Consider the following 13,610-nt stretch of genomic DNA (forward strand, 5'->3'; position numbering starts at 1 on the left):
TGACCAAGTCGGAGGTCCTGAGCGCTCTGGAGCAGGTTTTCATCCAGGATGTCTCTGTACACGGCTCCATTCATCTTTCCCTCTATCCTGACAAGTCTCCCAGTTCCTGGGAGACTTGTTCTCCCCACAGCATGATGCTGCCACCACCATGCTTCACCGTAGGGATGGTATTTGCCAGGTGATGAGCGGTGCCTGGTTTCCTCCAGATGTAACACTTGGCATTCAGGCCAAAAAGCTCTATTTTGGTTTCATCAGACAAGAGAATCTTGTTAATAATGGTCTGAGAGTCGTTTAGGTGCCTTTTGGCAAACTCCATGCGCGCTGTGACGCCCGGCTGTCATGTGCCTTTTATTGAGGAGAGGCTTCGGTCTGGAGGAAACCAGGCACCGCTCATCACCTGGCAAATACCATCCCTACGGTGAAGCATGGTGGTGGCAGCATCATGCTGTGGGGATGTTTTTTAACGGCAGGAACTGGGAGACTTGTCAGGATAGAGGGAAAGATGAATGGAGCAGTGTACAGAGACATCCTGGATGAAAACCTGCTCCAGAGCGCTCAGGACCTCCGACTTGGTCAACGATTCACCTTCCAACAGGACAACGACCCCAAGCACACAGCTAAGATAACGAAGGATTGGTTTTAGGACAACTCTGTGAAAGTCCTTGAGTGGCCCAGCCAGAGCCCAGACTTGAACCCCATTGAGCATCTCTGGAAGGACCTGAAAATAGCTGTGCAGCGACGCTCCCCGTCTAACCTGACAGAGCTTGAGAGGATCTGCAGAGAAAAAGTGGGAGAATACCCCAAATTCAAGTATGCCAAGTAGAGCCCGACCGATCCGTCGGTCGCACCGATGTATCGGTCATTTTCGGGTCATTTTGCGACATCGGTGTTTATTTAATCCGATGTCCCGATGTCCCCCACACACACACACACACACACACACACACACACACACACACACACACACACACACACACACACGACACACCTCTAAAGTACTACAGAGAGACGGAGAGGGTGGGGGGAGAGAGGGTGGGGGGGAGAGAGCGAGAGAGAGCGCACGCAAACTCCTTACTCCTCGATTGTTTTACCTTTGTCTCAAATTGCCCAGCAAAACTATAACCCTTGTGTGAGTGTCCTTGTTCCAAATTGATGTGAAGTCATGTGCATATTGGTTGCCAGCAGGCACGTGGCAGCAGCAGCTAAGACGGTGAACCTGTACATTTCACATAAAACTTGACCGCATAGGCAATCAAGACCATTAATTAATGACAGCTGTGAGGCTGTGAGCCTGTGTGTAACTGTTGTGTGTGGGGCTGGCTAATCCTTCCTTATAGTGAGGGACTACAGGGAGCAGGGACAACTATTATATTTTAAATCATATATATATATTCCATTCCATCCATATATATCCGTTCCATTGATAAAAACATTGGACGTTGGCCTGATACGCCCAGTGTTCAAAGAACGATCGTTCACGAAAACCCACCAATAAGCCCTTCAGACTTGGATGGTCAGAGCGGCGCGATTACATACAAAGGCAATGCAAAGACGAGAATTGCGCAAACGGGCGCAGCGCGACCTGCCGCGGTACAAACTGGACGAATCGAGGCGAATATATATTCAGGTCTGAACTACAAGCTCAAGTCTGATCTACAAGCTCACAACGCGTCACAACGCCTACAAGCTCACAACACTCACAACGCGTCGCGTCCGCGACACGTTGTGATCTTGTAGATCAGCTATTTTCAGCATGCGGAGATATGCAGGCTCTGAGAGCATTCAGAAACTTTTACCTTCACGATAAAAGTATGCCGCTTTCACAAGTTGGCCCATGAAGACAAGGAAAAGGATTAAGAATTCGTTGGCATTTCACATTGCAAAAGATGTTTTCCAAAATGTAAAAATATTATAATAAGGAATTAATTTGGATAATGGTAATGGTATATTGTACAAATTGTCACTTTATTAATCCCAAAGGTTTGGACTGCATTTAATTTTCAACACAAAACCTTAAACTGACTGTGTGTGGAATATAAATATTTGCTTTATTGACTGAGTGACTTTGTGTTGGGTTCAAACCATCTACAGTGTTTTGAAGTATAAGGTTGCTGTTTTTTACACAGTGACCTTTGTAGGGTTTTATGATTCAAACCTATAATGGTGGAAACCACTACATAAATAAAAGGCATGATAAGAACATGTATTAATACCACGCTATACAAAGAAAACAATGGTGCTACCTAATTTCTGGTGGCGCTACCAAATGAAAAGGTAGGTGGCACAGTGCTACCTGTGAAAAGGTTAGTCTGGAGCCCTGATCCTACATACAACTAAAAACATTACACCTGTGTGAAGTGAGGGGTGCTAATATATTAAAGTCTAACTCATGTTGATTAGGTGATGTAATGGTGATTAAGGTGTCTATTGCTCAGACACTGACATTTTTTGTAGGACGGACATCTACACTAATAGCTGGATAATAGGAGGGCATATATAGGGGTGCATTTAATTTAGAAAAAATAGCCTTATGTGCCAAAACATTTTATTTAAATGTATTCAATGTATTCTATTATTAATTTAATTTAAAAAACGTATTTTGAAGTTTAGACGTTTTAAAAATGTATTTTTTATTATTGATTACGAAACATCGGTCCAAAACATCGGCATCGTATCGGCATCGGTGGTGTAGGTCTCTCCAAAATCGGCATCGGACCCAAATATATGGCATCGGTCGGGCTCTAATGCCAAGCTTGTAGGATCATTCCCAAAAAGTCTTAAGGCTGTAATTGCTGCCAACTTGGTACTAAGTCAAGAGTGTGAATACTTATGTACATGTGTTTTTCCAGTTTCTTATTTTTTATAAATTAACAAAATATTTGAGACAACTTTTTTCACTTCATCATTATGGGGTATTGTGTGTAGATTGATGAGGAAAAAAACGGATTTAATCCATTTTGAAATGAGGCTGTAACAAAACAAAATGTGGTAAAAGTGAAGGGGTGTGAATACTTTCCGAAGGCACTGTATAGGCCTATAGTCCGGCAGCCGACAGGCGTCTTTTGTTTAACCCATTTAGACCCGAGGAGGATTCTACAAATGCCTTCTACATCCTGACAGTTTCCTGAAGAAACCTCATGTTTTTATGTCAGTGTTTCTCAACCTTTTCCCTGTCAAGGACCCCCAATAATATATGTATTTCACCACCGACCCCCATCTGAAAATATATTGTTCCAGGGACCAACATATTTGGTCTACAAGCTATGAGCTTGTAGATCTGCTATTTTTCAAAAGCTAAAGTATAACATAATGCTTGAAACACCAGAATGGGTTAAAGTGGGATATTTGGTATATAGTCTTTTTCATTGGCCTGAACTATTGTCTATATTCATACATTCATGAATCCACTTGCTGAGCGGCTGTCACTATTGGGCTTTCTTTTTCATTAACATCCTACGGCAGGCCAAATGGTCCAACATGTCAAACTTTCCTCATGCTTTAAGTAGCATGTGACATGTAAAACTTTCCTCATGCTTTAACCCATTCTGACCTGAGATCAGATTCATACGAGGTTTCCGCCGGACACACACTGGTCTGATGAACCCATTCTGACCTGAGATCAGATTAAAAAAATGTCAGTCGCTCTTCGATTTTTCAAAAATAGCAGACCTACAAGCTCGTATCGCGCCACTCGGTGGCGCGATATGAGCTTGTAGATCTGCTATTTTTAAATAGCTAAAGCATAACATGATGCTGACACCAAAATGGGTGCCCGGTCAGAATAGGTTAAGTAGCATGTGACATGTAAAACTAAGGGCTTTTCATGATTCTGAATACATTCCAGGCATTAGTTTTACACAAAAAACCCTCCTTGGGCTAAAAACGGCCATTGACGTCATGACAAATGTGATGAGGTCAGCACATTAAAAGTGGCTATGGCTGTTTGACATGTCACATGCTACTTCATGGCTCCACCCCCCCCCCCCCCCCCCCCCATCTGAAAATATGTTGTTCCAGTGACACCCCCCCCCCCCCCCTCCCAGAAGCAAAGATTTGAGTTAAAATGTTCACTCTGTAATAATTTATATTCAAAGATTTGAGGCACATTTTTACGATTTTTCATAAAATATTGAATATTTTTCAATAGCTAAAGTATAACATAATGCTTTAAAACACCAAAAGGGGTTCCTGCCCAGAATGGGTTAAAACATAATCTTTGACATCTTTGCCTGCCATAGGATGTTAACAGTCACAAGAAACCCCTATAAAAAAGCCCAATACTTTCAGCCGGTCAGCAAGTGGATTCATGAATGTATGTATATAGACAATATTTTAGGCCAATAAAAAAGACTATATTCCCACCCGTCAACCTCGACTGCCGGACTACTAGACAAGGAGGTTAAATGGGAGGCTATTGTGCAGTCAAAGTTACCAATACAAGCTAGTTAATTCAGCATTCTTTTATTGAGCGGTCAGGCCGGTATGGTAGGCCTCAGGCCTAGCAATATAGGCCTCAGGCCTACCATATCTGGCCCACGTTCAAATATGTGAGTGAGAACACGTGATCGAGTGTTTCTGTCATTCTGATCTCCAACATATTTCTATTGACTGGCTTTATCTCTCAGCCAAGGCTGTAGTTGTCTGCAACGTGTCACTAAGGAGTATGAAATCCTTGTTTGACCAACACGCACACGCCTGAAGATGCACTGTGTGCGCGCCAGACTGCGTGCTTGACAAACTACAATGTGAAAGCAAACCCAGCCAACAATGTTACAACTGCAGCCCTGAAGTCTACCAAACTATACAGTAGGTGTAAAAAAACTCTGTATAAGATGTCAATAGTGAGAGATACTCACGTCCTTGAATGAGATGAGGATTGAACCGATCTTCTCCACCATGTTTCACTCTGTAGGAAGTAGAACAACAATGCATAAATGTCTGACTGTCTAACACAACGTCGCCACTAGCTGACACTACAGTGTTTCACTCTGTAGGAAGTAGAACAACAATGCATCAATGTCTGACTGTCTAACACAACGTCTCCACTAGCTGACACTACAGTGTTTCACTCTGTAGGAAGTAGAACAACAATGCATCAATGTCTGACTGTCTAACACAACGTCTCCACTAGCTGACACTACAGTGTTTCACTCTGTAGGAAGTAGAACAACAATGCATCAATGTCTGACTGTCTAACACAACGTCTCCACTAGCTGACACTACAGTGTTTCACTCTGTAGGAAGTAGAACAACAATGCATCAATCATCACATGTCTGAAACTAGTAAAATAGTGGTGATGCCCCACAAACATTACCCACACATAGTAAAGGGTTCTGCTGTAAACCAGGCCCCACAACAGGGTCTACTCACTTGAGATTCTCCAGCCCAGCAGAGAGCAGCATCTTCATTCCTGACTCATTCACCATGTTGAGACTCACGTCCAATTCTCTCAGATGGAGGGAGGGATTAGAAGTTAGAGCTGAGGCCAGAACTTCACAGCATCGCTCTGACAACCAGCAGTTCTCCAGTCTAAATGAAGAATACAACCAGATGAGAGAGAGAGAGAGAGAGAGAGAGAGAGAGAGACAGAGAGAGAGACAGAGAGAGAGAGAGAGAGAGAGAGAGAGAGAGAGAGAGAGAGAGAGAGACAGAGAGAGAGACAGAGAGAGAGAGAGAGAGAGAGAGAGAGAGAGAATATGATTCACATTGCATGTGAATCACATTGAATGTGATTCACATTCAATGTGAATCACAATGGCATGTTCTAAGTCAGAGGGAGGGTGAGCTAATTGTATTTAGAGTCAAAGGGACGGTGATCCAATTCTGATAATAAAATAATCTGGGTTTTTATATATACATGTTTTACTGCAGCTTTTTAAAATTCAGTCGAACTGTGTCTAATAATACCCCTCCTCCACACAACCTTTTTCATGTCAAGGACCCCCAGAATTCTCTCTATTGGGCCACGGACCCCCATCTCAAAATATTTTAGTTAAAAATGTTTGCTCTGAAATATATATTCAATGATTTGCGCCACATTTTAATGATTTTTCAAAAATAGCAGACCTACAAGCTCATAGCGCACCACTCGGTGGGGCGCTATGAGCTTGTATATCTGCTATTTTTCAATAGCTAAAGTATGACATAATGCTTAGTTAAAACGCCAAAAGAGGTTCCCGCCCAAAATGTGTTAATTATAAAGTAAGCTGTGCTACTACGCTTTCATATTTATGGAGTATACGGTTGTCTACGCACATACTGTACGTGTAGTTAGCACCATTAGGTACCGTTAGCCTCGCTACTTTTATAAACGTAGATAGCAGCTAAAAAGTTAATATAAATATTCAAAACTAGGGGATGATACTCTGACAACATAACACATTGAACCACTCAGAGGTGTTTAGGTTTTAAATGTGGTATCTCAGCATAAAGACTACATACATTAGTCACTGTATCTTATCAATATTATGGTCAGTGTGAGTTACCATGATATTAACCTCATCCACACTCTTCAAATACTACCACCATCATAACTACATTATAATCACTTACTATAACAGAACTTTACTTAAACAAATACAAATAAAAATGTTAAATTAATCTGACCTGAGAGTCTCCAGACAACAGTTTGGGCTCTTCAGTGCAGCACAGATGAGATCCAGTCCAGAATCCTTCAAGCCGTTTCCACTCAGGTCCAGTTCTCTCAAATGGGACGGATTGGAGCTGAGAGCTGAAGCCACAACTTCAACGTCTCTCATTGACAAGGAGCAGTTCTCCAGTCTAAATGAATACAACCAGATAGAGAGAGAGAGAGAGAGAGAGAGAGAGAGAGAGAAAGAAAGAGAGAGAGACAGAGAGACAGAGAGACAGAGAGAGAGACAGAGAGACAGAGAGACAGAGAGAGAGAGAGAGAGAGAGAGAGAGAGAGAGAGAGAGAGAGAGAGAGAGAGAAGGGCGGGGAGGGGGTGATTAAAACCAATAAAATACATATTCCTGGATAGATAATAATACCCCTCTGTTGCTTTCACTTGTAGAACGAACACACACACACACACACACACACAGTCTACAAGTCCGTCCGTCTTTCTCTCTCTGCCGATGTGAACGTAAATAAAAGCCTGTCTACTGAAGGATAGTCTGTCTCAGTCCCTCATATCTCTGGACACTTTCTTCATACTGAGCAAGCACAGAAACGCTATTGGCCCATTTTGGACTGAGGTCGATTAAAAAAAAGGCTTCTAAATCCTAACATTATTCTGAAAAACCCATGTTTCTATGTCAGTGGTGCTCAACCTTTTTCATGTCAAGGACCCCCAGAATAAAGTATGACATAATGCTTAGTTAAAACGCCAAAAGCGGTTCCCGCCCAAAATGTGTTAATTATAAAGTAAGCTGTGCTACTACGCTTTCATATTTATGGAGTATACGGTTGTCTACGCACATACTGTACGTGTAGTTAGCACCATTAGGTACCGTTAGCCTCGCTACTTTTATAAACGTAGATAGCAGCTAAAAAGTTAATATAAATATTCAAAACTAGGGGATGATACTCTGACAACATAACACATTGAACCACTCAGAGGTGTTTAGGTTTTAAATGTGGTATCTCAGCATAAAGACTACATACATTAGTCACTGTATCTTATCAATATTATGGTCAGTGTGAGTTACCATGATATTAACCTCATCCACACTCTTCAAATACTACCACCATCATAACTACATCATAATCATTTACTATAACAGAACTTTACTTAACCAAATACAAATAAAAATGTTAAATGAATCTGACCTGAGAGTCTCCAGACAACAGTTTGGGCTCTTCAGTGCAGCACAGATGAGATCCAGTCCGGAATCCTTCAAGCCGTTTCCACTCAGGTCCAGTTCTCTCAAATGGGACGGATTGGAGCTGAGAGCTGAAGCCACAACTTTAACGTCTCTCATTGACAAGGAGCAGTTCTCCAGTCTAAATGAAGAATACAACCAGATGGAGAGAGACAGAGAGAGAGACAGAGACAGAGACAGAGACAGAGACAGAGAAGGGGTAGATTAAAACCAATAAAATACATATTCCTGGATAGAGAAGCTACTTGCAACCAGCAGAAGAAGACTTTTCATAAAACTGCAATTTGAATTGGCTCATAAAAGCATCATTTTTTCCAGATGAAGATAGATATTCGTCCAAAGTTCACGTTGGTCAACAGTAGAACACTACATTTTCAATATTCAATAAATTCAGTGGAAATGGGAGGGTGAGCTAATAGTATTTAGAGTCTAAGGGAGGGTGAGCTAATAGTATTTAGAGTCTAAGGGAGGGTGAGCTAATAGTATTTAGAGTCTAAGGGAGGGTGAGCTAATAGGGTGAGCTAATAGTATTTAGAGTCTAAAGGAGGGTGAGCTAATAGCGGGAGCTAGGGGAGGGAGATTTCTAGGTAGACTAGGTAGACGACCGGTCCCGTGATTGGCTGGCTCCGGGCTCCCCCGCAGCGGATTGGCCTCGGCCCCTGTCTATCATTCCAACTAGTATTCTAATGGGTCGTTCAATCATTGGCCGAGCCAGGCCGATCGTCCTTCCAGGCTATGGGATTTTCTCTGGGAGGGATGGGGTCTAATCTCCTGAGAGTAGCCATTGTTTCCCCTGCGGTCTATGGTAGTAGCATACTAGCACTGTCAATTAGCATCGATCGTTTGCGCTCGTTATAGCTAAATACGGTATTAAAAAAATATGAATTATGATCGAAAATCTCAGTTACAATGAAACTGAATGGAGGTGTTTTTTTAAAGGGTAACTGTTCCGTTTTGGCAGTGTCAGACGATCCGCGATGTCAACACCAGTCACTCCGCCCAGTCAACCCCAGGCATGAAGCCTTCTACCCGGGCATAATTTCCTCTTTACGTCCCCTGTCTGTCTGGGACCATCAGAGGTCCAATAGCTATGGCAATTATCACAATTTAAATAAATAAGCATATTGAAACTATTTCACATTAACAATGTTGGTAAAACTAAGATATTTGAGGGAAATATATAATTTATATCCACAAATAAAATATTATTATTGATTAATTAACTCCATTCCTCTACCCTCCATCCCTTTAGTTTCCATGGTTATTGAGCCCCTCCTATATTTAATCTATACTTTACTAACCAATTATGGTAATATGAATTGTATGCTATTAATCCTAATCTATTTTCATGTTTTTATAGCATTAAATACTATATACTTTTTTTTGGTATGTATTAGCCTGTTTATTTTCCATTGATATAATTTCACCATAATAGTATACTAATAATATAATAGTATATATCACCATACATTTTAATATTAGTACATTTAAACAGAAGAGAGCTAATTTAATAACCAGTCACTTTTATTGTTTGCGCAGCGCAGCATAACAGATGTACAAGTTGTCGACACGGAATGGTATGTACCGTATGGTACACGATGTAAGCTTGTAGATCTGTTTATTTGAACCATGCTTCGCGAATGAGACTTCATGCGATAGTCAACTCGTCCCCTCCTTTTTTCTGTCAGAATCTGTATTGTGTCAGAGTGTGTGTGTGTGTGTGTGTGTGTGTGTGTGGGCGCGCGCTGTTCTCTTCTCTCTCTTGCCCCAAAAATTGTAGACAGTAAAATGACGATTTCCAACTACACTACAGTGCAATCGTGGCATTTCTCGCAGATTTGCGTGCAGGGGGGGGGGGGGGCTTGAGGATTGATCAAACTCTTCGGCTCTGTCCTAGGGTGACCAGATGTCCCTCTTTGCGTTATTTCCAAGACTTTTCAGGCGTCCCACAAGTTGAGACCCTGTCCCACATTGTGACTGGCAGGCAATTGCATTAATGTTCAAATGCAAGTTAGTCCCATAATAGTTGGCCTTCTGCTCTCTCATTGTCTCTCCCTGCAAGCGTTTTAAGCATGTTAAAATAGCATAAAAATATAGCATGATTTTTATGATAGCCAATATTGGGCCTATGTTCGAATATGACATCAAGGCTATTAATAGCAACTCATGTAATAAGTTGCTAACCCGGTACTCCAGTATGGCTTGTGTGGGATAAGTGGGACGGGTCCACTTATCCCACACATGTGATACTTCTGTCCCTCAAATGAACAGTTTGGATCTGGTCACCCTACGATGTCCCAATAAATAATTCGTTCTCAACATGTGGGTCCCCACATGATTTGGCGGTGTCACTTCACTGTCAGTGACAATTTAAGGACTTTTAACCCTTGCCCTGCCAGTCCCAATTTTTTTGTTTGGGTAACAAATTGGCATATTTTTAATTCATCGTTTTAACATACAAGAAAGATCTGGTGGATTGAAGAGATGTTTTTTTTCCATTCATTCATTGCAAATGTATTCTCTCGATTCGCCACCAGATGGCGGGAAAGCATCATTATGCCGATTTTGGCTAAAATAGACGGATCTTCCTAAGTCACTTCGGTTGAACGATCAACAACATCCTGTACTATTTTGACCCTAGTCAATAGCTTGGCTGGTCCGGATTGCTAAGCAAATGCTATATTTTTCATACCTAAGTCAAATTATCCTCAAATCAACCCCAAAAGATCGCAAAATATCACATTTTTTACAGCGACGCACATAGAGACGGCGCGCGTGCACGATAGCGCACGATCACGCGGATTTCGGCCGTTTTTTGGTAAATTACATCCAACATTAGTGATATTAGCGAAAAAATATTAATTTTTGCTCTTTTGACCCCGCGATAACTGATATTGATTGTCATTCCGTTTTTTCCGTTAACGGGAGGTTTAGATTTTTCGATTAATTCCGTTTTTTCCGTGAATTGTAGGCCAAGGGTTAAGACTTTTATAATACCTCAAAGGCTCTAAAAGAAAAAATACCATTACTGCATCAAAACATTCAAAAGTAATCAGCAAACCATGCTATAAAAAACTGGTTGGCCAGATTATTAAATCAACAATTGTGAAAATAGCCGATCTACAAGTTCACAACGAGCTTGTAGATTGGCTATTTTCACAATATTGCCACAATTCAAATGAAATGGCAAATATGAAAAGTCAATTGAAATAAGAGAAATGCTTTTTAACCTTCAGATAATGAACGCATTTAAGTGAAAATATAATGCAATAGCATTTACATTTCATCTCCGGGTGTGGTCATTCTATGCAAAAGCAAATAACATAGCACAGGGGTACTCAACTGGCGGACCGCGGTCCACGACCGGACCGCGGAACACCTCTCTGCGGACCCTAGGCAAAAAAAAAAAAAAAAAGCTCAGGCCAGGCCAGCCACAGTCAATTTCAATTCAATTCAGGCAGTGTTGCTGCAGCACAACTATACATTGTGTGTCTTATGTTAATGGAGGGAAGAAGTTAATAATATAAATAACATCAGATGGTACATTTCTCATGTGAAATTGCTGCAAAGGCCCCCAAAATGTCCCCCAAGGGCCCCCAAAGTGTGATTTGGATTTGGAGTTCCACTCCGGGCCTGCACTCTGCACCCCATTATTGGTTGGGTGGAAGGGGATCTGATTTGTATAATCTTGGCTTGACCATACTAAACGGGCATAGAGCCCCGCTCTCCGATGGATGCCGCGCATGGGACCGGACCTCGGTCTTATTCAAAAAAAGATTTGTGGACCTTCATAATTTCTAGTTGAGGACCCCTGACATAGCATTTACATTTTCAAATTGGCGTGTGTAGGCCTACTATTTGAAAATGATAATGCAATGCCATTTGCTTTTTCATTTGGTCATAGAATGAGCACACCTAGAGATGAAGCAAAAGCAAATCACATTGCATTTTCCTTTCCTTTCCGTACACATGTCAATTTGAAAATGAATCTAAACCAAACAAGTGATCTGCAAGCTCACAACACATCACACTGCATAACTGTGTTATTCACATGGAATACACATGTAATTCCCTTTGACCTCATGGGGTCATTGAGGGAGTCACCAAGCTAGATGTGACTGTAATGCCCCTGATCAATGAGTAGTGGTCAGGGTGGGCTACATGGGGGGGACCCCTTAACTTAGGTGTTTCGCCAATAGCGTCCAGGAGGGATTACCCTCCAATACGCCTCAACCCCGCTAATAGTATTTAGAGTCTAAGGGAGGGTGAGCTAATAGTATTTAGAGTCTAAGGGAGGGTGAGCTAATAGTATTTAGAGTCTAAGGGAGGGTGAGCTAATAGTATTTAGAGTCTAAGGGAGGGTGAGCTAATAGTATTTAGAGTCTAAGAGAGGGTGAGCTAATAGTATTTAGAGTCTAAGGGAGGGTGAGCTAATAGTATTTAGAGTCTAAGGGAGGGTGAGCTAATAGAATGTCTCAGTCCCTCATATCTCTGGACACTTTCTTCATACTGAGCAAGCACAGAAACGCTATTGGCCCATTTTGGACTGAGGTCGATTAAAAAAAGGCTTCTAAATCCTAACATTATTCTGAAAAACCCATGTTTCTATGTCAGTGGTGCTCAACCTTTTTCATGTCAAGGACCCCCAGTATTATCTCTATTGGGCCACGGACCCCCCATCTGACCACCGTAACGTCTCAACCGCACCGTAATGTCTAAACACATAGGCAGCCATGCACCGTAACGTCTCAACCGCACCGTAATGTCTAAACACATAGGCAACCACCCACTCAAACCACTCACCTTAAGCCATAACCTATTCACAGCCTCCGTTGCTCGGAGAGCTCAGGCCACCGTGCTACGCTCCCACTTCAGTTTTGGGGGGGAATTCCAAGCGGAATAGTTTCCCGCAGTCGGTCATAACATTATTAATAATTTCGGTTCCACGTCCACTGCGTCAGTCATAGCCCAAGAAACCTATGTTCGTCAAACCATTCCCTTTGGGTCTGCCCCTCGTTCGTCAAACAACACGACGCCCAGGTCTCGCTCGATGCCCAGAGATCCATGGCGTCTACTAGTCCGGCAACTTGACCGTGTGGTCCGGCACAATGACTGGTGGTCGTGTCGGGTGGTCGGGTACCTCTCCTCTGTGCTCCTCCCCCTCCATATCAAGATCAGTTCCTTCCCTGCTACCACGGAGACCGTCCTCCTCTACGGCCGTGAATGCTGGACACTTACACAAGCCCTACAGAAATCCCTGGATGGGTGCGGCACCAGAATGTCACGTGTGGTACATCAACCAGGATGAGCACATCACCAACAAGCGTCCGTACGGGGCATTACCAAGTATAACAGAGAAGATAGCAGTGAGGAGAATGAGACTAGCTGGCCACCATCAAGAACTCCCGGCCAAGGCCGCACCGCGGGAACCAACACACGAGTGTCGATGGAGAGGACGTCCCACACCTACCTAAGTGGACGCACTAAAGAAAGATACTGGTGCGGAAAGCACGAAGGAGCTGGCCAGATGTACGAAGAACCGAGATGACTGGAGACGTCGATGGAGAGCTCGTCTGAGGTCGACGTAGAGAGTTCGCCTCCCATCTCCGCTCACTGCTCGTAAGACGTGGTCTCCCTCCTGACCGCTGCTCCAGCCACTCCCCGAGAACCGGAGCTGCCACCACCGCTGCTGCCAGCGGCGTTCCTGCCCTCAGCCTGCAATCTATGGGCCGCGGGTCGTCCTCTGCCTACCTCTCCTACGTCA

General features: G+C 42.8%; 2 protein-coding genes across 2 annotated transcripts in view; both read right to left on the bottom strand.

Moving 5' to 3' along the window:
• Positions 1-13,610, bottom strand: part of LOC310873856 (protein NLRC3-like) — a gene marked incomplete at its 3' end in the record, with an annotated part of 337,331 nt that overhangs the window by 174,500 nt on the left and 149,221 nt on the right. The gene's annotated exons all lie outside the window — the stretch shown is intronic.
• LOC310873314 (uncharacterized protein) overlaps positions 1-13,610 on the bottom strand; it is a gene marked incomplete at its 5' end in the record, with an annotated part of 57,946 nt that overhangs the window by 3,870 nt on the left and 40,466 nt on the right. Inside the window, 4 exons of the mRNA XM_083785663.1 lie at positions 4,857-4,906; positions 5,372-5,530; positions 6,608-6,781; positions 7,794-7,967. Coding sequence (XP_083641789.1) covers positions 4,857-4,906; positions 5,372-5,530; positions 6,608-6,781; positions 7,794-7,967 — 557 coding nt within the window. The remainder of the gene's footprint in view (positions 1-4,856; positions 4,907-5,371; positions 5,531-6,607; positions 6,782-7,793; positions 7,968-13,610) is intronic.

Source organism: Protomyctophum parallelum (genome assembly GCF_964188405.1).
Source record: "Protomyctophum parallelum genome assembly, chromosome: 16".
Lineage (NCBI taxonomy): Eukaryota > Metazoa > Chordata > Actinopteri > Myctophiformes > Myctophidae > Protomyctophum > Protomyctophum parallelum.